The sequence below is a fragment of the Colias eurytheme genome, chromosome 13 (genome assembly GCF_061535395.1).
Source record: "Colias eurytheme isolate Ceu_HAF_F1 chromosome 13, ilColEury1 Martin Lab GWU primary, whole genome shotgun sequence".
NCBI classification, from domain to species: domain Eukaryota; kingdom Metazoa; phylum Arthropoda; class Insecta; order Lepidoptera; family Pieridae; genus Colias; species Colias eurytheme.
The window spans coordinates 10,893,825-10,921,692 of NC_142992.1; the positions used below are offsets into that span (position 1 = coordinate 10,893,825).

The following is a 27,868-nucleotide window of genomic DNA, read 5'->3' on the forward strand; positions in this document are numbered from 1 at the left end:
ACTGACTGATCACCTACTTGTCCCTAAAGAAAATCGATCAGTGAAACAGATGTACGGATAATGCATCTGCCTCTTACCCCACTTGGGGATTTCACTTTTTACTATAAAAGTTTATGAGAAGAGATGAATCGCTGACTGAAGATGAATTCATCCACATTTATAGTCTGTGTTAACATATTATTCACTTTTTATCAATTTTATAATTGGTGACCGCTTGACCCTTCTTCGTTTGGGTTGACGTAGGATAAAAAAAATTACCAATGAGAATATCAAATAATATGCATTCTATTGGTAAAAGAACTTTCAAAATGAATTGAGTACATGCAATCCCTCACAATCTCAAAAAGTTACTTCTTTATAATAGCATTAAGAATCAATACCTACCCCTAAAAGATTATATATTCAATACCAATAAAACTTAAATTACATATCCATCAGATTCCCAAGTTCGTGTGTAGACATCGTGAAGCAATCATGTTATTACACAATACATCGATCTATTATTACATTTTTTTATTGATGCCAATCATGATATGAATTTGCATGATATGCAGTTCACAGTGACACGCGAGGATATTTCTATTGGATATTCTAGCTTCTATATAATTTTTAAGTGATTTTACGCGATTATAATACATTTCGACATCTTTTACTTTTCGATTTTAAATGAAATTTATTTTATAAAAACAAAAACAATTTATTTCTTTACAATACGCTAACACCAACAGGAGCGGAGCCACGGGAGTGAAACCGCGAAGTCTAGCTAGTCTTATATACATAATATATGTAAATGAACAACACAAAATTCACATAATATAACGTCTACACATCCATCAATCTACACCCAAAACCAAACCCCCACACACCAACCACAAAAAGCCACTTACATAATATCTACACTTCTCCACGACGGACACCCTGGCCGCGAAGGTCTCGTTCGTCGCCTCGATCTCGAGCACTCGGGCCTGCAGGTCCAGCTGGTTCTTCTGGATGAAGTACACGTAGTCCACGCCGATCATCTGGTGAATGGGGGGTGTTTAGTTTGGCAAGCAGGGTAATTAATGGCCAATATCAATGTATTAACACGCTTATTAATTACGCAAAAATATGTACCTAATGACGTTTCAAAAGTGCTTCTAGAAGAAGTCTAATTGAATAAATAAATGTTTGAGTTTGAGTTTGAGCTTTTATTACCTTCACCTGTATGTTTGTATGTGTCCGACTCCTTTATAGACTCGATTTTGACCTACTTTAAACGGACAATTTTTTTTTCAGGAGTATTGCCACTCCTAATTTTAATTAGTTATAGCTATTTTTTTTTTAGTGACATGTATTTTTTTACTTTATTTTCAACTGTAGGTATTTATTCTTTATCAACATCAGTGCAATACTATTATCGAACGAGACACTAATTCTAAAGAATAACGATTCCCAATTCAGTTTAAAGTCTAACAGCCGTACAAATAAACGAGTTATAACATTTTATGCAAAGAATAAACTAAGAATAAGGAAAAATCATACAAATAAACACGAAATAAATGTAACCTAGTATAACTTCGTAATAAGTATTCATACTAATGCTATTCCGTCCTTATTACGGCTACCACCCTAGTATAAGTCTGACATAACCGAATTATAACATATCTTTTAGTACATTGTGCTGTGTTTTACAAGTTTTAGAAGCAATTTTCAATCTAAATTTGAGATAATAGCAATGAGAGTAATACGAGAAGTAGAAAAAGTTGAGCAAATTAATAATTTCATTACGTACCTATTGAAATGGAAAATTTTGTATGAAATGTCAAAATATACGAAATTATGAAAAACCCTTTTGATATTTATAATGATTTATTTATTTACAACATGCGCCAAACCATACATACATAAAACTTGGCTAAACTGTACATTATAGGGCGTGGAGTTGAGAGTCGTAATTTTTTTTGTGGTTAGCTATTGTCCTATGGAACCTAAATCTGAAATTTCACAGCGCGAAAACTTTTTGTTTTTGAGTCACGAATTTTTGAAAATCGGAAAATTTTACTCCATTTTATCTTTGAAACGCGAACTTACTGTTATGACAGTGTCAAATTGACCTACAGCGATTGTCAAACGCGTTTCATTTCAGGTAAAACATTTCTATCTAACAAAAAAAATATTATAATTTAAATTTTATTTATGAAATTTGTATATTTTTTTAACAACAACATTAAAAATAATTATTATTAAGTATAGTTTTTGTAAAATAGATTAAATAAAATAAAATTATTAATATTCGCAATTTATAATTTAACAAAAATATTAATCGAAGTGTCTAGTCGTCCCCTAAACGGATGAATAAAATAAATTAGTCGTCCGATTACCGGATGAATAAAATAATTTAATCGTCCGATTATTCGGATTACTAGATAACCTTTTAACACTAGAGCTAGTTGGGTTGGACTAAAGCAAAGGGGGCGCAGGACTTTTGATGGAGTTGGTGTCATTTTAACACCTATTTATTATTGTTTTATCGTAAAGATAACGCTAATATAAGCATGTTTTATAGGAACAACTTTTCTCTAAAATCAAAAATGGCGGAGATATTCACCCTCAATTCGTTAGGTTAGGTTAGCCTTTAGGTTAGGTTAGGTTAGGTTAGGTTTCTTAAAAAAAAACTACACAGAAATAGGAGCCCCGCGAAGCGGGGCTCCGTCGACGCGCAAAAAAAATCTAGTTTAGGTTAGGTTAGCCGTTAGGTTAGGTTAGGTTAGGTTTCTTTAAAAAAAACTACACAGAAATAGGAGCCCCGCTTCGCGGGGCTCCGTCGACGCGCAAAAAAAAATCTAGTTTAGGTTAGGTTAGCCGTTAGGTTAGGTTAGGTTAGCTTTCTTTAAAAAAAAAACTACACAGAAATAGGAGCCCCGCGAAGCGGGGCTCCGTCGACGCGCAAAAAAAAATCTAGTTTAGGTTAGGTTAGCCGTTAGGTTAGGTTAGGTTAGGTTTCTTTAAAAAAAAAACTACACAGAAATAGGAGCCCCGCGAAGCGGGGCTCCGTCGACGCGCAAAAAAAAATCAAATACCTACGTGTGTTGTTTTATCGTAAAGATTACGCTAATAAAAGCATGTTTTGTTGGGGCAACTTTTCTCTAAACTTGATAATTACATGATAATTACCAAGATACATGACGGATTGTAAAATGTAAATTTTTTCAATGATGGAATATTATGTATTCAATATTAAGCTGCGAAAGTCCGAATCTAGCTAAAAAACGTTACGCTAAAATAAGCATTGCATTATCATAAGACTTGCCACAGAACCGAAGCTGTCAACCCCGAATTCCACGTGGTCTTGTCTGCCCTACCCCTAGAGTGTATGTAAAAAGCCGGAGGCGCGGAGGGAGAGCAGCCCTCGCCCGCCGTGCGACCGTGCTTTGTCACGCAAGGGCGGAAGGGCTGCACTTCCCGTAGCGCCGGAGCTAAGGCAGTGTCTGAGACAATATAAAAAAGACATGAGGAGATAGGGAAAGGGTTAGGTTAGGTTTTATCATCAATCATCAATAATTTTAGAGAAAAAGTTTTTTTTATAAAACATGCTTATTTTAGCGTTTTGAATAAAAATTATGTATTTTATGATTCCTATACAATTTTCACTTTAGATCAAAAATTTTCTAAGTCCTTACTTTGCGCCCCCTTTGCTTTAGGCGGACCAAAACTTAATTTGTAAATATCTCGAAAACTATTAATTTTCGCGCCCCCCCCTTTACAGGGGAAGTTCCTAGTACCCACCCCCCCTCTCTCCACCCCCCACTACCCCCAAATTCCACGCCCTATAATGTACAGTTTTACCTAAAACTTATTTCTAAACTTATCACAATAATATAATACACTTTCGTTGAAAATATAAATCTTCTAAGCCTGGAGTTGTATGTTTTGAGTACCAGTTATTTGGCAACTCTCTATCTCAAGGTGGGTTTATCTTCGTATAGCGGATCGCGTTATCTATCATTTGCTTGCATATTTAATGATATATTTAAATTATTTCCAATAAATATTTAAAAAATAAATAAACAGAACATCGTATGATGAAACTTCACAACAAATTCGACGAAGTCAAACGTCAGCAAAATGACAGCACCAAGGCTTAACCGTAGACAATTTCAATGTTTTTCATAATTTTGTGAATGAATTGCGACGTTGCCGCTTTGCGCCTATTGCATAGCGTGAGCATAGATACATCGACGTTATTCCAAATTTATTTGTAAGAAATTATGACATCCTTATTCTTTATTTATTCTTATCATATCTATGCATTGCATAAGGTTTGAATAAGCAAGTTTTTATTTGTACGGCTGTAACAATTTTAGTAAAGACTGCTTAGAGAAGGAGTATTATAAGCAGTGCTCTAGGTCACATTTTAACACGACTTTCCAAAGATATTATATCTCAAATGCTGAAAACATACATATGGTGTGGTATATCGTTAAAATCACATAAGACTCTGTTAAACTGGTTTCATATCGTAATTGAATTTTTTTCTTTATTATGTATGTTACTAATAGCAACGAAATGCCTTTTTCATCATGAAGACGTGAGTTTTATGTGATTAAACTTCGCGTTTGTATCGTCTTATCCATTAACTCTAATCAGAGATACACAACCCTAATTTGATGAAACAAGAACTCTCTTTTATATCCAAGAGTATAATTAAGTTCAAAATAACGCCAATCCCAAAGCAAATTCATTTCAATTAGAGAAATTCTGGACCGATTTAACTAATCTTTGTTTGTTGTGTTTGTTAATAGGAGAAGGTTCATGAATCAAAACATTACGAAATTCGCGTGGAAAATTTAAGGGAATTTTCCTCTCAACGTGATTCTTTAGTTGAGTATAATATATTTATAGACGGCTACGTTTATTGATGGATTGGATCACTAGCGGACTACTGATAGTTCGTTAGTTATACGTTCGATAAATACAACGAAACTCTAGTATTTATTGATGGAATACAGTGATTGAATACTTTACGTAACAGGCTCTTTAGTAATAAAATAAAATTATTGATAGGCACAGTTCAAGGAAACATCAAATTATTGTATTCTCACTGATGCTTGATAAATTTACATGGTTTGAATAAAATCTGTACTTCAAAATTGAACAGGAGTCGGTTATATACAAACATACAAGTGTAGCTAAAGCGTGTATAATAAACGGATAATTAATATCGTATATGGATACATCTACCACGCTAGGTTATATTAGTTGCTAGCTATAATAATTCATAGCATAATATAATTTATACCCAAAATATTCCATCACGTTGCATACAATGTGATTTGGATAATCTCCAAATAAATAAGATATATTTGGATTTTTTACTAATATTCTTTACGTTCCGACATTCTTGTTGTTTATGGGTCGTTAACCGGAGATGTATCTACCGCAGCTTTTGTTTCAAATACTTTGGGAAATATTAATGTATTATTAATGGGAATTAGTTCTAACTAATAGCAGTGAATACACAGCGTCGGAAGATATTTTTAATTTTATGCTTTATATTTGTCGGAGAATTTAAATAACTCTCCATAATTAATTATAATTAGGTAGATATGTGAAATAATATTAAATAATGACTCAGTGCGCACACCTTGCGCGGTCGATGGTAGTACCGAGACTATATCATCGAGCTACTGACTCAAGGAATATAAACCATAGCATGGCCCGTAACCCCATGCATTTCATATCAATTCAATATCGACATTATGTTGTACACCATAGAGTTCATTATAATAGGAAGGTATAGCCACATAACAACTACTCTGTTATTATTCTCTCACATATTAATACTAGCTTTCCACCCGCGGCATCGCCCGCGCAGTCAAAGAAAAAACCCACACAGTTCCCGTTCCCGTGGATTTTCCGGGATAAAACCTATCCTATGTCCCGGGGTAAAAAGTAGCCTATGTCCTTTCTCGGGTATCAAAATATCTCTATACCAAATTTCATGCAAATTAGTTCAGTAGTTAAGGCCTGATTGAGTAACAGACAGACAGACAGAGTTTTTTTCGCATTTATAATATTAGTATGGATAAAGCGAATTCGTATCATTTCCAACTATCTATCTAGTAGAATATTTTACACTTAACTCAAAAACCTACAAAAAACATTTCTAGACTATAAGAAAATTCTCAGACTCGTGACATTACCTTTTTCAGTAGATACGGCGCTTCCACGTTCAACTGGCAGCGCCTCGTCGTCTGCCGCTGGGAGTCGTCTGCCGTCCAGCTGTCGTCCGTGATCACGCACTCGAGCACCACCGGGATCTGCGGGCAGCTGGGGAAGCGGCGCTCGTACGCCTGGGAACATAGAAATGGTACTTGAATATACAGATATAGAAGGCATTTTGGTGTGGATCATAATATTTGGATAGCGGCAGGGAAAGCGCCGCTCCTGCGCATGAATGGAAAAATAGCACTTGAGTTGAGGTTATTGGGGGCATTTCCGTGTGGTATATTTTAAAATTTTTTTGTTAATATCAGCTGGGGAAGCGCCTCACTTGCGCATGTATGGGAAAAAAGCACTTGAGTATTTGGTCGTTAGGGGCATTCTCGTGTTACTTATAATGTAAATGTTACGCTCAAAAACCGCAAATGCCCATTAAGCAAAAATTTTGTTTACAACGCATTGCACAGTTAAATAAATAAATTGATGTTTGTTTAAATTGTTTAATTTCATACAAAAAATCGATTCTGGCACGTGGCAGTCACTGCTGCGGCATGATCGCTTCGCTCGCTCGGCTCGTACGTCATAGCCAACCTCATATTATAATGACAGTTTTCGGTCTTTGAGCGTAACATACCTACATATATTTCGTTTCAGATTATTTCATTCATTTTCGTTACAGATTCGGTTGGAACAACCTTTAAATTAATAAACAATATATTATATTAAAAACATGTGTAAATGTTAGTAAAGCAATACAAAAAAAATACACGTTCATCAATAAATTGTATGAATATTTTATATATTCCAGTATCAAAAAGAAATTTAATTTATGTGAATCAAACATCTGTTAAAACGATTTATTTGAAATGATATCAATTTTCAATTTATTATATTCCCACAACAGTCACGAAATGGGCATTAGATCTAGACCAATGTAATATCGTTTATCTCTTATAGGAAAGTTACCCCGTTTTCTTTTCTAGTTTTTAGCTCCATATAAGTAGGTATTTTAGTACCTACTGCTTTCAATATCATTTCCAATAGTAAGTTTAAAATATGCTTTCAAATTATATTGACGTATTACTAATTGTTTCATTTACCTATTCCAAAAAGTTATTTTTAATAATTTTGATGAAACTACAGAAATAGAATTAGCACGAATGACATGTAGACGAAAGACAAGGATCTTTTATAAGTAGACCATAAACTCAAAAATTAATATACCGTTTTCGAAAATTATTTCTTTCTACTGGTGAAACCTTACTTTTTCCTAAACGACACGGGCTATAATTCTTCAGTTTTTATACCTGTTGAAACCAGTTAAGTTATTAGTTTTATAACAAGAAAATAGCATACACATCTGAGAACCTCCTCATTTTTTCAAGTCGGTTGATAAATTGCTCCGATTATATTTTCAACGTTCCGCAGTGATTAAATCCAAATCGCCGGGAAATGATGATAGTCAGACGGACCGGAACCGAGCTACACTATTTCGCGATAATCCAATATCGTATTGCTAAATTCCTATCAATATTGCAATACCTACATTTATTTTTCCAAAAATATTAAGAACAATGATTTGTATTTCTGTAATAAAATATTAACGCAAGACAATGTGTGCGTCCACACTGTGTAGTGTGCGTCCACACTGAATGCGCGGTGGCGGCGGCCTAGGCGGGCGCGACGAGCGGGCGCTCGCGGTGGCCACACCGACGCGCGAGCTCAAGTAGCGGTTCGACGTTTTTCGGGTGTTGCAAACTTTGGACGATTTGCTATTTTTACTGGACAGTCCGATTTTGAGATGAGATCATTATAGAAGTTGTACACGAAATAAATAAAACAGAGGAATAACGGGTGAATCTTATATGAAGACTTGAGATTATACCCTACAAAATTACTGTGGAGTATATAAGTGTTTTAGATTGAATCGCACTTATAAATAAAGAAGTTTCACTTCAACAATTAAGTATTTACCGCTATTTTACGAAAAACAATAAAGGATATAATATAAGAAGTCGAGCGACAAGACCGAACTGGTTTGATACCCCCGCCGTCCGCGCATTGGGTCGCTTGCTGACTAGGCCCGTAGTGTGGCCAGAACGCGCGGATAGGAGAGTTTGAAAACTACGCGCGCTGGCTCGCTCATTACCGTCGCACTAGGCTTCCGCCATAGTCATTTCAATGTGGACGCAAAGGCGCGTTTCATACGTTTGATATTTCGCGCCCGCCGTCGCAACCGCGCTAGGCTCGCAGTGTGGACCTGCACCTAGTAAATTATATTATTATTAATTAATAATTATACAAGTTATTATCTCGTTTCACCAAAAACATATTTTTCACGTGTAGCTGAAAAATATTTTATACTTCAAATATTTTTCAGCTTTATATGCTCTCATCCTCAATTTCACGACCATAATTAAATTCGTATTAATTAAAACGTAGTAGATTATGGAGAAATCTATATGTATAAAACTCAAAGGTGACTGTGATCTATCAACGCACAGCCCAAACCACTGGACGTATCGGGCTGAAATTTGGCATGCAGGTAGATGTTAGGACGTAGGCATCCGCTAAGAAAGGATTTCCCGAAATTCTTGCGGGAACGGGGAAAAACGGGGATGCACGTACAAAGTCGTGGACGGAAGCTAGTTATTAAATAATTTACCGTTTATACGACGAATAATAATTAAATTTTAACACGCAATTAAATTTTGTTATAATTAATATTTTGTCTTTGTATTTACCGATATTACGTGTCCCGCTTTTAAAACTATAGAGAAACATGAGCACATTATTTTCATTAATAATTCTTAGTATATTTACTCGTCCAGGTTGCGCCCGCATTAATCCTGGTTTTGTCAGTTTTTTTAACTTTATTTTTATAACTATTACAAGTTTTGATAACATTTAATTGTTTACTTTTCATAAAATTTTGTAATTTGACGAAATTTTTAGAAATTACTAGGAATCGCTGCCACGTTAACGTAACCAGCACGCGAGCGAAGCCGCAAGTCTACTACTAGTTAATTAATATATTATCAAATATAATTATCTACGCTAAATTATGCACTAAGTATTGGTCTTCATTATACAACACGTGTAGCACTTAAACAAAGTAATTTATAATTGAATGTCGATAATATTAACTTCATTCTCAATGTTGTAGAATTCTGGAGATCTATTCATTCGATGTAGGATTTGTTTCAGTCTTATTTCGCAAACATGCAAGTATTATAAATCAAATCGACATTTTCTTTGGCATTTGCCATACAAATGTGCTCTGAAGCATTTTTGTGTTATCGAAATGCCGCATACTAATACCGCCTCCACACCAAAATAGATAACAGCATTCTCAAGAAATAGGGTACCTACACATATTATTCTATACATGTAAGTAGAAGGTACTCGAGTAATTATCTCAAACACATTCAAACACCCTGACGGTAACCTTCGCTTGGCGGATATGAAATCGACGTTACAACACACGGTGCCGCTTACTACGGCTGCGCAGACGCACCGGGCTTGCGTGCAATCGTATAAGTATTAAATGCTTACTGTATGAGTAGAATATATAAGAGTAAGTTAAATACGACGAGGTTTATAAATTAATTACCGTACTGTGTGTACGAGTAAAATATAAGATATGCTACTGGCTTTTTTGTGTTACTTGCCTATTCTTCTCTAGTAGAATTTCAGTGCATGTCTGTTTAAATATGTATGTTTGTATAGTGTGAAGCTACACGTTGTGTAATATTTACAGAAATATATTTTATATATGCATTGTCATTGTTTTTAGGCAGTAAGGAAAACTTTGAAAAACAAAATTTTGAATTCCAGGACATTATTGTTTCCTTACCTCCTCCTACTTCCTCAGTATACATCTAATAAACAGGTTAAACCTCGTAAATATACAACTACAACAATCATAACCACAATAATTATACAAACACAATACTCGTAATGATTCATTTAACCACCACTTCGATGATACAAAAGAGATCAGTTATAACCAGGGAAGATAAAGCTGTCAAGATTCCAAAAAAATGCCGCACTATAAACCTATCAACACGTAACAATTTATTTTATTTATTTATTTATTTATTATCACATTGCCAAATATCAAAGCAAGCCCAAAGATCTTACAAGAACCACGCAAAACTGCTGGACATAAGCATAACAAAGTTAAAAATATCCTACCAACGTCTACGTCCAGAGTCCAGAAACCCGACCTTGGCATTGCAACGTGATCTACCAAAATGTAGCTAAATGGATAAATAAACATTTCAATGTGTATAGCTGAAAAACAGATTTCTTAGAGCAAGTTTGTAAACATCTTCAATCATATTGGTATAAACCAGAGTTAGAAACGGTTAGAGGATACTTTTGTCGTAATTTCCTCATGCGCAGGTTGAATTGATTAATTTATATCCTCAATAAATCTATTCAAACCTTTCTATATGAGAATGAAAACAGTCCAGAGTTTAGTGCCAATTGAGATATCCGTCGAAGACGATATTATAAATTATTTAAATACTTTAAAGAAAAGATAATATTTAATAGAAGATTGTTTAATTGACATGCAAAACCTTCAGAAAGCGACTTCACTATTATTTTAATTATTTTAACTGTCCCAAGCCAATACCATACCAGCAATTTAAATTAATTTTGCATACTAACGTGGGAGCACATCTTTTAATTACATATTTAAAGATAAACTAAGCTAATTAAGAAATAATTTGGAAAATCCAAAAGTGCACGCCTCATAATTTTTTTTTAATAAATATTTATTAATTATTATTTTTGTTTATTTAATAACAATTAAACCACATCGAATCAGACCCTGAAAAATGAAAGGGTTCTATTCCTGAGCATACTCAAGCGTAAGAGAAAAAAAAAGACTCGATTAGTAAAGTATTTCGGTCGCTATCGTGTTAACAAGAAAAAGGATCCGCACATACAGACACACGGACGTCCAAAACAGAACTTTTTTAAACTGTTTTTTAACTAGTTTAAATAACAAAAATGACATCAAAAATATCATGAACGTTAAAAATAGTGTTTTTTCTTAATATGTGTGTGTATGTATTATCTTACAAGTGCAATGTATGATACATAAAGACATTTTAAGTTTGAAAAATCAGATGTTTTGCGCGAAGTGACAGTAGTACCCACCTCAACGCTTCGCTTATGAGGCGTGCAATACACAAATTCTATGACGTCTACCCACCTTTTTGTCGTTAATTCCATTACAATATAAGTAGGTGTGAATAACGAAATATTTCGTCAGGTTTCCCAAACACGTGCCTCACTACATACACGTGATTCACTGATACGTTAATATTTTGCCTGATCGAATAATTTGAGTCAACGATTACATAAAATACCAATCTTTTTTAGTTCATCTTTCCCTTATATTGTAACGAAGCAACGAATGAATTTAAAGACAGTTAGTACCTACTAGTAGAACTCGAGCGTTGTAAAACTTGAAACAAACAAATTTTAATCTTGATTCTTGACGATGTTTTTCATAACATAATTTAAAGTGATGGATGCGCAATGAACACGACAAAAAAAACATATACTCGCTTTAAAAACAATTTAATTTTAATATTAAAAGCATCACGTCGACATGCCAATCAGAAATGGCAGCTGTAAACGGTAGAAAAAAATTATTCACTGAAAATATTATACTCGTGTGACAGTTTCCGCCTCTGTCGCACATTGCATGACAGCTGGTCACATACTGTTACTAATAAGGTCTTCGGTTACCTTAAGATAACTTCATTGAATGATCTAATTGCTTTGCTCGTGTTCTACCATCTTTACTTACAACCTGCCATAATATTACATCCTCCATTTCATTTTTCCATTTCCATTCCATCGCTAAGTCCCATACCTACCAAAAAAATCTATAAATAAAGTAAATCATTTCACGTGATAACCTACAGCTCAAAATATCCCTAAGTCAGAGGTCACGGGCCGTCTCAGACTAAGCTGGATTACGTCGATTAATACTCTAAAACAGCTTACAGGGCATTTAGCGACAGCTTGAATTACGTACGAGACACTATCGTAGATTAGAACCATCCTACTTTAAAAAATTGGATTAGATTCTGGAAAGCCAGGAACCAGGAGTCAGAAAATTAGCGGAAAATAGCTCTAAATATTGAAAATTTTATTATTTCAACTCTGCGTCATCCTATTCTATCATAGCTATTAAGAGCAGCAATGCCTTTAAATCGCTGAGTTTCTTATAGTTAATTAATAATTTTGAGACGATTATAAATCAATAAAATATGGCAGTCATTAAATAAATTTTAATTACAATCCACACCGAGCTGATAGTTTGGGAACGAAACAGCTGTGAATAGTAATTAGTAACGTTTTGGACATTAATATTCACACAATAAATTCTGGAGAAGAGTGCTCATGCATACATTTGGCTTATTTTATCCAACTACCGTCAGTAAGTCATAAGCAGTGGATTTACTGACCAACCTCTATACTTACTATATCACACTTTCTTTATAGTGACCTATTGTCAAACTGTGCTCATAAAACACCCAAACCTCATGTGCCAATGCCTTGCATTTATCCCCAGCGACCTTCCATACGTAACTGATTGAATGATTGCGTCTCTACACGTCTATCGACTATGAATAGGGAATGCAATCCGGATTACCCGAAATCCGATAAATCCGGATTTTGCTCGAATTTAAATAGGCTTTTAAATCCGGATTTAAAGAATGGAATCCGGATTTTTCGAACATATTAATTAGCACAGTATTACAATATTTATAGGTTCTAATTTTTCTTGCGTTAGACGATAGATGGCACTGTAAAGTGTAAGTGCATCCCATTCCCGCGCAAGCAGTCGAATTTGGCGCGAATCGCGACACGTCGCGAAGCGGGCCTAGAAATAATACGTTTGAATTTAGATCTTATCACATTGCATTACTGTTGACTTTTGTTTACAACAATTTATCACCATTCGAAGCGTCGACTGGAACGTATTTCAGCTTACGCAGCTTCGAGTATTCGAGTGAAGACAGGCTAAGTAATGGAGTAGCTTCCATTTATAATGTTTTATTTTAGCTCTGATTAATAAGTATTTTTTTTAACTTTGTAGAATCTTGTTTATTGAAGTCATACTTTGTGTGTAGTTGTGTTCATGAAAATTTGAATTTTGTTATTACTGATTTTGATAAAAATAAGAACTCTGATGGAAAGACTGTCATCATTACTAATAAAGAATGAAAAAGCAAAATAGGATTTTGCTTACTGATTTAGAAAATTGAAGCTGTTTGTATATGATGAAAACTCTGTTTGCAATTTATGTTGTTTCTATTATCTAAGAAAATATTAAATGTTTTGTTATAATGTTTATGTCTGATGGATGTGACAAGGAGTCTGCTTTATGTTTTTTCTTTACCAAAGTGTAAAAGTTTTTATTTTATTAGAATTTTAGAGTTTGTCTAGTTAATTTCTAGGTATTGAAAAATATAAATACATTTGATTTAACTAAGATTCATGTTTTTTATTGATTTTACATAATAATAAACGTTTCAAACGGAAAAGTCAAATTTTTCATTCAAAATCCGCTAAATCCGGATTCTCCGGATTATTGTATAAATCCGTTTTTCAAAATCCGGATTTTGTAAAGTAAACGGATTTGCATTCCCTAACTATGAAGCACAGCTGGGAACGTCACAATTGTTGCTGTGAACTTTGGCATTCACTGATCCGAAACATTCGTTGAGCTGGGCATTGTATTAATTTACACTGTGTATTATATTCCATGGCTTTATTGTAGTTATTGAAGAGTTTATGATAAATAATAACAAATGTATGCGAATGAAGATAGGTATAATATTATGTCCAGACGAAATTGTATTTAAGTTTTAAATTCAGGGGAAAATAAATATAATTCATTTAACTCGTACCAATTATTTTATATTCTGATAAGCTACTAAATAAATAAACGCCCATTTTTTGATACAGCTATACGATTTCCAGTTCTGTTTTGATAAAAACAAAAAAAAACATGTCTCATATTTTCAAAAATTAATATTTATTCCTATTTTTTCAAAGGTCCTTCGAGCTATCTTTTATATCTCACAGTTGTAAGCATATCAAGGTGACCATAAACCCATACAACATGTAACTACCTCGTAACCAAGATATAAACTAAAACCCAGATACCTTGTAGCATTTGCAAATCAATATTCTAGGCCGAGACCTAGACTGTCTCCGCTGGGGATAGCGAGGTCGAACTATTCAACATATTGAAGAGTTCAATCTTATTACCCAGAAATATCCGTAATCGAAAATGGCCTAGCTATTCCCGCTGGCCCAGTTACACAACTATAAGTAATTGAACAATGTGCTTGCGTGTCGCAGATCAATTATAAGGCCCCGCAAGAACGTAAACATCTTCGAACTTTGACATTCAATCAAATTCAAGGGGTCAATTCAATGTAATGGAATGTCTTATTTTTAGTAATAATCCAATTTCCTAATACAGTTTGTCTATAAGTGCTCCATCGAGCGATGGATTTAAGAATTTATAAGGAATTTTGAACACAACTGTACTAATTCTGTACGGATTCTAGTCGTTTACGAAACTTTAAGTATAATTAATCTACCTTCGAATTGTTTTGGAAAACATTTAGAACCCTGAAACTATATCGTAACTTGAAAAATAATCATACATTTGGAAATTCTGCTGGAAAATTAACGGTTACGGCACCACATTACGGACGATTTGTAATTTCCTCGAACGTTAATAACCGGCTCGTAATTAACAATAATTTACTTCAACAGCTGTCCGCTTATCCACACGTTTCCATGCTTACGAACATCCTTGGCCCCATAATTGCTGACGAAAAGTTACAATCCAGCCACATCAATTTAAACTCGTTTAACAAATAAGGGATATAGCAGTGGCGAACGGAAGTAAAGAAACGTCGAAGCAAATATCTACAGAATTTAATCGTAAACGGACAAAGACACGTAGCTCGATTATTTTTTATGCGAATCATACATCTAGCAAATAAAGCCTAAAAGGGTATCTCTTTCTACTTTCATTCTTAAAAGGATATGGATATATTAAAGAATATAAGGATATATTCCTGAACCTAAACAAAAATTCCTGCTCCCAATCCTGCCAGTATTCACAATCGGATCATCATTAATTCCAAATCTCACTCCACCCCATAATTACGGATCAAGCAGAAATCCAATTACCCAAGAATCACGATCCCAGCAAGTGGCAGCCAATTCACGCCACAGATAACGAAATTAGCAACGAGGAACTGATACGAAGGTCAGATGTCGAACTGATCGCGGTCTCGCTTTCATTCCACACACCAATTATTGCTGTTTGAGCGTTATCTTGGTTGATACCTCGAAATGGAATACTACGCAAATTGGAAACACTATTGATTATGATTATCATAATCACTATAGTACGGAGGATGATATTTGTAGAACTAGCCTATTCGACATTTTTTTTATAGTAAGAGTAAAAATTTTCAGCTTTTTGCTGGTCTATTTGGTAAAAAAATACTAGTCCAGAAGTCATAATTATTCTAATTACTGTGCTTTTTACTCTGCTTTATCTTTAAAGGAAATAGTTATTTTCAGTAAACTTCAACATTTTAATAGAAGCGATTAGGCTTAAACTGATCTCATTAGTCATAAGTGTACATTTCCACATCAATTTAGGTCAAGAATATTGTCGTTTAAACTATGTATATTGTGTAACATGTTTCTTCAATGTATTTATTCGTTTAGGAACTACATCCGGAACATTGAATGTTTTTAGTTATAACTCGTCGAGATAAGGAATGAGAGTGAATCCCGTCCTTCTGATAACATCTTATCAATTGTAAATAGAACTCGTTCAATTTAATTATTATTATATTTAATTACTAACGTCAATAATTTTAATGAAAGTATATGCGAGTTGGACAAACTAATCGAGTAAATTGGTTTATTTTTACCTGAGTGAATTTGTAAGTAATTCGAAATAAAAACATCTACGATATGATCTCAAATACGCGCAACAGGCATATTCAGATAGAAAGTGTGAGTTTGAGCTTTTCAGTTTTTCATATTATATTTGGCACTATTTTCTCGTGTTAGAATAGCAGTTGGCCCAACAAATGATCGTCGATGATTGCAAACCATACTTAAATGCTACTTAAATATTTTCTTGTATGGTATCTCCATACATAAGCTTTCTCAAACCATAATTAGTCCAGTCTGTGGGGAAATGTAAAAGCCTCTGCTCTACAAAAGGTGGCGTAGAAAATGTTTTGAAACAATATTGTTTAGGTATGAAAGGTTAATAAAAATCCAAGTTTTCGACCTTGACGGACCCAGGCGCTAGCCGCCATCTTGAATTAAAGGTGCTAAAATTAGGTATATTTTAAATAACTTCTCAATTGTTTACTAACTCACAAAAGTGTCTATGAGGGGTTCAAAGAAGACAAAATTACCTACATTTTTTTCATACATGATTATTCTGTAAGTCTTAAAGGTAAAAAGTTACAAGCGACGGAAATAATAATATTTACAGAATCATATAATTTTAATTTTGTTTAAAAATTGTGCAGCAATCTTTTTTTATTCTTTTTGATGGCCCGGGCTGGTTAATGGTGGCTTCTTCATTATCGTCGCTGAAATTTTCTGTTTCATTCTCTGTATTTTTAGTTTCCAACCATGAAATTTCGTCGATTAAATTTACTTTTTATTGATAACTTTATGAATCGTTCATATCGGATATCTTCTAAGGATTCCTTATCCATGTCCCCTCCGTAAAAAGTTACTAGAAAGCGTGCTCCAGCGTCTTCGATTTCTTCTGGTCATGATGACGAAATTTCAAGGTTGGAAACTAAAAATACAGACAATGAAACAGAAAATTTCAGCGACGATAATGAAGAAGCCACCATTAACCAGCCCGGGCCCTCAAAGAGAATTAAAAAATGATAGCTGTACAATTTTTAAACAAAATTAAAATTATATGATTTCTGTAAATATTATTATTTCCGTCGCTTGTAACTTTTTACCTTTAAGACTTACAGAATAATCATGTATGAAAAAATGTAGGTAATTTTGTCTTCTTTGAACCCCTCATAGACACTTTTGTGATTTAGTAAACAATTGAGAAGTTATTTAAAATATACCTAATTTTAGCACCTTTAATTCAAGATGGCGGCTAGCGCCTGGGTCCGTCAAGGTCGAAAACTTGGATTTTGATTAACCTTTCATACCTAAACAATATCGTTTCAAAACATTTTCTACGCCACCTTTTGTAGAGCATACTACGTGACCAAGCCAACTAGACCCTTTTCAACTGTGACGTCACCCGCCCATGTCTCGGGTACAGATAGCAAAAAAAATATTAATAATATCACTGTTCGCTCTCCGCTATGAATAGTCTTATTTTTCCCCATTTCGAGGGCTGTCTATGAATATCAACACAGTAAAAACTTAAACAAATAACAACAAAAAACTTAACAGTCAACAACAAGCTTTAACGATTAATAATAAAAAGTACAGAAATAACTAGCGATGCGAAACATACGAATGCGTTGATGCTGCGAATCGTACTAAGGCGAACGCGGTACCTGAGGCGGTAAGCGGGCGGGGAGGCCGCATTCCACCCGAGCGTCTAGTTGGCTTGGTTGAATAATAAATACCTACAGACTGGATTAAATCAATTCAATGAAGAATGTTACTAGGTATGCCAAATCCCTTGAAATTGTGTCTCAGTAAAGCCTGTATGTATACAAATACACTAGTTTTTGTCGTATTCAAAAATACCAAGTAGTTTTGATTTTATACGCATTCAAAGTTTCGAAAAATATCGAGTCCCGCTAAAGTCACGTGACCGCTTGTGACGTCACGTCACAACGCGCCGCGCGGCCGCGCCTCCGCGCTTAGTATCAAGTCGGCAGCGCTGTAGTAGGTGTTATAGCTTGCGCAGTATTTTGATGGGTTTTCGTCCGCGAATTTCGTTAATAGTCCAATAATAGTAATTATTATTCGTTTAATAAAATAACAGTCATGCCAAAGTTTCATCTTTATTTAATAGTTTCTCAAAATATTCTATACGATTGCGTTTTTGCACTGCTGATCTCTGAGGTTTATCTTCATTTTCCTGCTGATATTTGAATTTGTGTGGAACTATACCCTGTTTTTGTTTAATTCTTCCCCCGACCAACTTATATTTTAGTATAGTTCTCCATATCATTCTCAACTTAAAACAAGAAAAAATCTTACTAGCCATCTACCTATACTAGCCCATACGAGCAGAGCAGAAGCACAGTCTAGTATAGATTAAAACTTGTATAGAAAACAAAGGATAACGCAAAACAGCTGCAATGTTCTCAAAATATTTTTTATTTTATTTTATTTTATTTTCTTTATTGGAAAACATACAGAGACAAAGACAGAGATAAAACAAAAAAAAATCTTATTAACTAAAAATACATGAAAATGCCTCCTTATAGTGTTTTCACTGTGAACATATAATATTATTTTTGCCAACACCCAGCAGTAGGAAAAAGACAAGGAAAAAACCACAAAAGACAATCGTTGATTAATATTTTCATGCGTACATAAAGACGGAGGTAAATAGGTCTACGTATTTGCAAAATCTTTACATATTAACATTCTTATATGTTCAATAGCAATTTTTTTTACATTCATTTTGTAAGACGAAGAGGAACAAGAAAACATATCAAGATCATTCATATAGGTATTATAAAAACTAGACATTCTGTGAAGAGGCACACGAAGACCCATATTGGTTCTGGCGGTTGGTATATGAAATAAGTCTTTTGAGCGTGTTGATCTGGATGGGATGCGATAATTTATTAAGCTAAGAAGTTCTGAACAGGCTATTTCTCCTACGCAGATTTGTAATATGTTATTATAATATGTAGTACTACCTATGTAAGAACACGGAAAATTCTGACACCAAAGGTTTTACACCTTTGACCATTTTTTGTTTACGTCCTTTGGAACTATAAAAAACAACTTATCCGGCGAATTGGTAGTTGTATTTTGCACGCCTCATAAGCGAAGCGTTGAGGTGGGTACTACTGTCACTTCGCGCAAAACATCTGATTTTTCAAACTTAAAATGTCTTTATGTATCATACATTGCACTTGTAAGATAATACATACACACACATATTAAGAAAAAACACTATTTTTAACGTTCATGATATTTTTGATGTCATTTTTGTTATTTAAACTAGTTAAAAAACAGTTTAAAAAAGTTCTGTCTTGGACGTCCGTGTGTCTGTATGTGCGGATCCTTTTTCTTGTTAACACGATAGCGACCGAAATACTTTACTAATCGAGTCTTTTTTTTTTCTCTTACGCTTGAGTATGCTCAGGAATAGAACCCTTTCATTTTTCAGGGTCTGATTCGATGTGGTTTAATTGTTAATAAATAAACAAAAATAATAATTAATAAATATTTATTAAAAAAAAATTATGAGGCGTGCACTTTTGGATTTTCCAAATTATTTACATTTAGGAACAACACATGATTTTCTGGTATTTGGATTGGACATTTTTAAAAGTATTTAATTATAATTTCGACGGCACGGGCGCGCGATCGCTAGCGGACTGAGCCAGATTGAGCGTGTTGTGGTGTGACGTCACACCATCACCGGGCGTTTACAACTTGTTTTACTTCTAAATCGGAAACTAATTGACGTATCGAAGTAATTTTTTCACTAGTATTTTTTATTTTTGACAGAGAATATGGAGTGCTAATAATCAAAATTAGTGAACATTCTCCATTCTCTATTGAACAATACTGTATAGGTACATTAGTATTCAAGTTTTGTTCGTTTAGTTTTTGATAATATCGTAAAAAAATATTATCGCATACTAAGATACAGGTCAGATGAATTTTTTCTGTCATTGATAAATGGTATCACACGCTCAACACATTCTAAGTGAAATCTTCAATATCAAGTTCGAAATCATAACAAACAAGACATGAAGATCAACGCACTATATTTTCATTTGCACCGAGTGAATGATCTCATTGCCAACAATATCGTGTTATTGCATTATTCAATTTACACACTCGTCTCCGGAAAAAGTGATAAAACAGACAATCCACCCCCCAATCCACCCATCATAAAAACTATTTCTATGAGCGATAAAAAAGTAATAGTGGAATTGGGTTAAGCCGTATCGAAAATACTTCCTTTGTGTATCTAACACCCACATATAATATTTCTAAATAGATATAAATTAAGTGCGTGTCAAAGGTTATCCTGTATCCATATCATTTTTAATGTCCTATTATTATTTGACCCTTGAAGATAATCAGATCCGATTACATATTCTTCATTTATTTCTCGGAGATAATACCTAAATTTAAAAAAAAATAGAAAAAATCGATCACGACCACGGGATTCAAACCCGCGTCTTCCGTGATCGAAATTTTTTAACCGACTTCAAAAAAAAGGAGGAGATTATCAATTATTCGGCCGGTATGTTTTTTTTTTTTTTAATGTATGTACATCGATTACTCCGTGGTTTCTGAACCGATTTACGTGATTCTTTTTTTGTTCGATGCGGGATGGTGTCAAATTGGTCCCATAAAATTTTTATTCGGATAGGCCCAGTAGTTTTTATTTTATGAGCATTTTTGTCTGTATTTGTAAATGTTGCAAGTGCAAGTTTGAAGTCGGTTGTTTTTAACGCAGTTATTGACTTGTTTCCTTCTTTTTATGTGATCGCATTTTTTGTATTCTTTAAAATTTTATATTTATTACATTTGAATGTCATAAATCAAAATATCAAATTCTCACACGTTCCTACTTGGCATCATTCAATGTTTATTTTTATGAGAAATGCTGTCCTTCACGTGACTTCAAACAATATGCATACTAAATCATGCATTGTTCATTTGTTTCGTTATTTGTAAGTACACTTTAAAGACAATATTATTGAGCACCTGACAATAATTGACCCTGTAGAGTGTAAATCCTTCTATGTTAAAAACTAAAACTAAGTAACATTCAACAAAATTCTACTACGAAATCTGCCAATACTCATAGAAGCACACTTCACTTACATAAACCTGGCAAGTATGATAATAAGGAAACTATCAGTATCTCAAGTATAACCAGGTTATAAGAACTTATAACTTATAAGAACAACCAGCACGGAAACTGAACAAATCCTTACGATCGTAGAAGGAGCAGATTTATTTTATAAGCACAGTCCAATCTAAAGAAAATCTCCACAATTTAAGAACATTTATTATTGGGCAAACCAGTTAAATAAAGCAGTAATCTATACTAATATTATAAAGCTGAAGAGTTTGTTTATTTGTTACTTTGAACGCGCTAATCTCAGAAACTACTGGTCCGATTTGAAAAATTATTTCGGTGTTAGATAGCCCATTCATCGAGGAAGGCTAAAGGCTATATATGATCACGCTAAGACCAACAGGAGCGGAGCCACGCGGGTGAAACCGCGGAGCGCAGCTAGTATTTTATAAAACTACCAGTTCTCTATTACTAGTTACTCCAACTGACTATAAACGTTCAAAGCTCTAAACTAGTTCAATCTGCACACATCCGGTGTTCTGAATGGACTATATTGTGATCGTAAAACAAACACGAGACATGTTTCTCACGAGGACAGCACATATTATAATTCATTAACATCGCTAGCAATAGTGCACGCACATTAGCATACTTGAAACAAATTAGCATTTTACTTAACAACATTCCACATGCCATATGATTTATAGGAGATTATGTAAATGGGTAGTTTCTGAATCATTTCTCTCTCTATATATTATATCGTTTTTCTTGTTTTTAAAGTTTTCTGTGCCGCTAGCCTCTGAGTCTGAAGTATCATATGCCTGTTATATTTGTGCTGAGTCTTTGTGTCTATCTATTTTTTTCTATTTGTTTTTCTATCCATCTATGACACAGATTCCTTCATCTTTGAAATAAACGGATACATGTCTATCTGGACGTGCTTTGTTATTCTTTATGCAAACCGTTAAACCAGATGCTCAAACATAAATCAGACATGCATAAAATGGTCTCTCTTTAAACACAGATTTAACGTCATCGTGAAAGTGACCACATTAAACTTATCAGAAGCATAAAATATGTGTATTATAGGTATTTCGTCAGAAGCATAAACTTCTAATAAAATGCGTATATACATGTTTTCTTTTCTATAGGTATTCGTAGTTTTATACTTGTGTTATTTTGCTTCTTTAATTTCTAGGAATAAGTTAAGTAAATATACACGATAGCGAAATTTTATTTTATCTTTTGCTCTTTGTGTATTAATGCTTGACAGGCATAACTAAGATCAAAATAACGAAGTAACGCTGTAAACATCCAAACATTTTAATTTGACATACTTAGGGCGCGTTCCCACTATGTCGTAACGACTAATTTATCGTTCGACGACTGTCGTCTCTACCTGTTCCCATTATAACGATTGTTTGTCGTCAACATTTTTTATCGTTTAGCGACTGTCGTATCTAGCTGTTCCCATTGGATCGCTCAGATCGCTCGCATCATCAGCAAGCTACAAATCTAGTTGCCTCTGCGACGCAGAGTCTGCGTTCGCTTGGGTTGGGAAAAGCAAACCGAATACAGACGCGAAGGGCGCGCGGGTGCGAGAGGGAAAGGAAAACACGTGTTCGTCTACATAGAGTTGCCGTCCACGATTTTTTTATCGTTTTACGACTGTCGTACTTGCTGTTCCCACTGTCACGACAAAGTGTCGTCACTGCAAAAACTGTCGTAGACGACATTAAATTGTGTCGTTCTAAATGTGAACACCTCCATTTAAACATATAAGCCACGACACTTAAAACTACACGATTATCTGTCGTCACGACACGGTGGGAACGCGCCCTTTCTCCGACATTTCTTTTGACTAAACATCATTGTTTAAAATTTCAGGTTACCTACTTTAATGGCGTCGACTACCTACCAAGTGGCAAGTACCGAGTAGGTCATCGGTTGTTGTTAATTTTTGCAACAATTACAGCAAGATCAATGACCGTGTATCCGCTGCGTTTACAAAACATACCGAAAATAAGTGACATACAGTTCTGTTTACATATAAAAAAACATTACATAAACATTACATGAAGCAAATTCAGGCGAAAATCTATAGATACTAATTTTATAAAGTTGAAGATTGAACGCACTTTTCTCAGAAATCTCGGGTCCGATTTGAAAAATTATTTCACTGTTTGATAGTCCATTTATCGAGGGAGGCCTATATGCTATGACATAAGATACCTTATGTCATAGCATCACGCTAAGACCAATAGAAGCCAAGCAATGCGAGTAAAACCGCGGGGCACAGCTAGTTTTTTAAATAAAGTAATTCCAACTAACCTTGAATCTTGGATCGAATCACGATGATATCTTCACCATTTAGAAAGTCGACATCCTTCAAAATAATGTTTCACAAAGCGTAAAAACGATTTCTCTAAATCGATTCAATAATGTGATTCTAATGAATCGAATTCTTTGTTTTGCGGTAAATTTTCCATTTACTTAAGATATCGCAAGTTAACAAAGATATGTGCTTAATGCTTTCACGTGTTTGATCTTACACGAGTTTGTTTAGAAAATACGATTTATTCGTTGCATTAATTAATCCGATGAAATCAGATGTTATGTTTATTTTACTAGGTATTAATAAGAGTAATTGCATAATATTATTAGAAAATACTTTCTATGTAACACATCTTGTCATAAGAACGAAAATTTATGTAACTAAATATATATGTCGGAGCAAGATGTAGATTGTGAATCTATTTTCAAGCTGTGGGCGTTGCGTTGGGTAATCGAGCAAAGAAACACCTCAAACTCAATCATTTCTTTATTTACCACCGATTCGGAAAGCAGTATCTACAGAGAAGAACCGGCAAGAAACTCCATAGTTGCTCTTTTTAATCATGTCAGTTTTACCATACAATACAATCACTTTAATAACCGTTACGTTACACATTTAAACACTAGCAAAGAAAAGGTTAACAGTTCCTAGTAGTGGAAGATCCGAACTCTTCGATGTTCGAATGTGAAGTGCAGTCCCGAGGGCGAGCCTTCACGGGCTCGACCCGCTACAAGCATGAAGTAAGTCGCCAACTTCACTGTGCTGCCACCTCCCGGAACTCGTGCTTAGAGTCGTTTTACATCCGCGCTATTGACCGTCTCCGACACGGCCATCCTGCGCTGAACACGTCCTCGTGTTTGTGGGTGCTGTAACACAGAAAACATCTCGCACAGTACATGCTCTTCGGCCAATCCTGACAAATTTTACAATTAAACTCTGATATTTAATTTTTAGGCTTTTAAACCACAAAACTGAAAAAAACTAAATCCAAGATCACTTAGTTGTCCGTAAGTCTATCAGTCTATCTATCAAGACCTTTGAAATTCATATCGCATACCATCGTCCCGTTAAGCTTTGAAAAGTTATAACAGTCGATCAAAAGATAGCAGTTTTCGACATTCGCAGGGGACACGAGGAACCTTCAGGATATTTCTTGTGAACACAGAATCATGAAATTTGTACAAGAAACGTCCTATAGCAAAGGATCCTATAGAAATTAGAATATCCTAAAATAATTTCCAACTTCAACCCTTTGAAATTAACCATTTTGATTAAAATAATGAAACATTGAATCCTGATCATTTCGATTAAATTTATGAACTACTAACTACTAAAAGAAAATAGCGCTTAAGCAACCAAATACCACTTTCACTGCTATTGTCATCAGCAGATCATTATTAAAGTATCACAAAAAAAACTAGAGCATGAATCTTATCAGAGGCCTGTGGCTTTTCACTAAGCCCATCATCACACACGCATTCCACCGAATGCCAACTCTGGCTTTTCACTAAGCCCAACATCACACACGCATTCCTCCGAATGCAAACTCTGGCTTTTCACTAAGCCCAACAACACACACGCATTCCTCCGAATGCCGAGTCCCACGGACTCCCATATTCCAATGGTCTCTCCAAGACCCAACCTCCGCCAGCGTCACTCGCCCACCGCGTATCCACGGTTTACTACAAGCAGCTATCTGTACTCCTAATAGCAGACGCCGATTTCAAACGGACTACGGTAATACCGCGTATCCACGGTTTACTATAAGCAGCCATAACCCCTAATAGCAGACACCGATTTCAACGGACTACGGCTACGAAATGACTACTGGCACACTCTGACCAACCGAACTAAGATTCATCGCTATCACTCAACTCAAACTCAAATTTCAAACATTAATCAACTTCAAGTGGTACTTGGCCCTCAGGCATCCTCAATATGTTAACAAGGTGAAGTTACCCGAACATAGTATTTAAAACAAAATCCATCTTTTCAGAGTGATTATTGGTGTTTATAGGATTCAATAGCTCAACAGTTAAAAAAAGTGAAATCTGAACCGACTATTACTCAACCAACAGAATCAATATTCTAAATCGTCTTTCGTTGTAATAAACTCTAGTTATCTCCTATACAGCCATACTGACAATCATGTGTCCCCGTACGCCATTTCTCACACTACATTACTACGGTAATTCATCTCGGGATACCAAAATAACTACCATCCTGCCTCAGCCCACACTGACCTTACAGGGTAACCATACTGCCCCGGTCCTCCTGACCAGTCAGAACACACATCTACTATCCTGGACCTCATGCCAGATAGAACACCACAATCCTTCGATGAACTACATTACCATCACAATATTATTTCACGCAACACACATTTACTTCACAACGTACGAGACAACACAACCATCAGTATGCTACAACTATACTCCACTACAACTCTACTGAATTATACCTCCCAAGTCTATCATAGTGACAGCCTGTGCAGCTTGCTCAAATTTTAACAGCAGTTTTATTTTGTTGTTATGATCATTGACAAACAAATGTGACAACAGCACAAAAATAACATCTTAAAAAGTTTAAAACGAATAATTCGTAACTGAACCGCAGAAAACACTCCAAAAGTGGTGAAAGCTTATTCTCAACTGAATATTTACCAACTTGAATTTAAAGTAATCATGTGATAACATATCTGCCTACAAAAAAAATCGCGAGAACCCCTTCAAAACTTTTTTTTATCGGCAAATTTGCATATGGCTAAATTCCTTAACGGTATGTTTGCTTTTGAAAACTTAACTTAAAACAATTAATAAGTGTAGGCTTAAACTCATCTGTTAATCTAATATCGAACGGCAAAAGGGCTGAGCTAAATTTTAGTTTCAACGTAATAAGATTGAACTGCTCAACAACTACTGTACAACTACCTAATTGATGTATTCAGTTGATGTTAAACTGCAGCTAGTCACAAAAACTATTATCAAGAAATTACATTAAATGCACAAATGTAAATCGATTAGGTACTATCGATGTAAATCGATTAGGTACTATCGATGTGAATCGATTAGGTACCATCGATGTAAATCGATTAGGTACTATCGATTACTCCACGTTTAGGACTTATTTGAAGCTAAAAAAACAAAAAAAATATGTGCGTGTACTACGCGTACGTGTACACACGTAAGAAATGAAACTTCTTTATGACCTTATTTTTCAAAAAATAATTTACTATATGCAACTTTAGAGAAATATGTCGAATCACGCGTGATAGGGATAAGAAAAAAATGGTGCGTAACGGAAAAATGTCACGCGTAACGAAAAAATGTTACACTAAAATTTTTTTTTCAACCCCGATAAAGAAGTTTCACTTCAAAAACCTTCAGAAAACCTGGATGGGTTTTTCTTTTCTCTATGCAATTAAACAGACATTATCTGACGATAGTATGTAAACTGTAATGGCGCTATTAACCTTAAGATTATTTTCAACAGTCTTAATATCTTTACATTGAACGGACCCAAACGTCGATGAGATAGTTAAAATAATTTTAAAGCAATCAAGTTACGTACTCAAACTAAATCTAGACCCGTATTCCAATCATAACATTTCTTAGGCCAGATGTTTATTTGAACACGCTAATTATCTGCAACATTGTATTATGAACTGCCTAAATAAGGACCTAATAAATTCTCCAAGTAAAAATTCAAAACTAAATGCCTCGATTTACCTTTTATTCGATCAAAGTAAATCTGTAACATTTCATAAAACTTCATATCGTAAAACTGTATACTGTGAATTGTTCACAACTTTATTTTAAGGAATTACCTCAAATATCACCTTAAATAAAACCTACGAAAAGTTTTTAAACCTCTAATGCACACGCATTGCTTTTCGTTTTTAATCGAATAGCAATAAGGCTGTCTTTGTGTAGCAATTAATTGCTATATTTTGTCAAGGGTTATAGCACTTATAGCCTAAATAAAAAGTAACGCAGGTAGTTTAAGAAACTAATGCGGGTAGTCAAGAAACTAACGCGGGTAGTTAAGAAACCAATTTAAAAGTAATTCGCATACTGTTTTTGTTTTGATACACGGACAAGTGAATGTTTATTGTTTACGTTCGATTGAAGGATCTGGATGCAGTGTACCAATTAATGTGCTTTCTTTGTTAGTGTTAGCTCACAAAATAACAAACATTAAAGCAATTCGTTACTTAATTTATCTTGAAGGCAGTGCTTACG

The 27,868-nt window shown here is 34.6% G+C and overlaps 1 protein-coding gene across 1 annotated transcript in view; it reads right to left on the reverse strand.

Moving 5' to 3' along the window:
- The window catches only part of retm (real-time), a 65,003-nt gene that overhangs the window by 30,546 nt on the left and 6,589 nt on the right, over positions 1–27,868 (reverse strand). Inside the window, exons 2-3 of the mRNA XM_090108550.1 lie at positions 6,183–6,332; positions 888–1,019 (exon numbers count right to left, since the gene is read on the reverse strand). Of these exons, the coding sequence (XP_089964676.1) occupies positions 888–1,019; positions 6,183–6,332 (282 nt within the window). The remainder of the gene's footprint in view (positions 1–887; positions 1,020–6,182; positions 6,333–27,868) is intronic.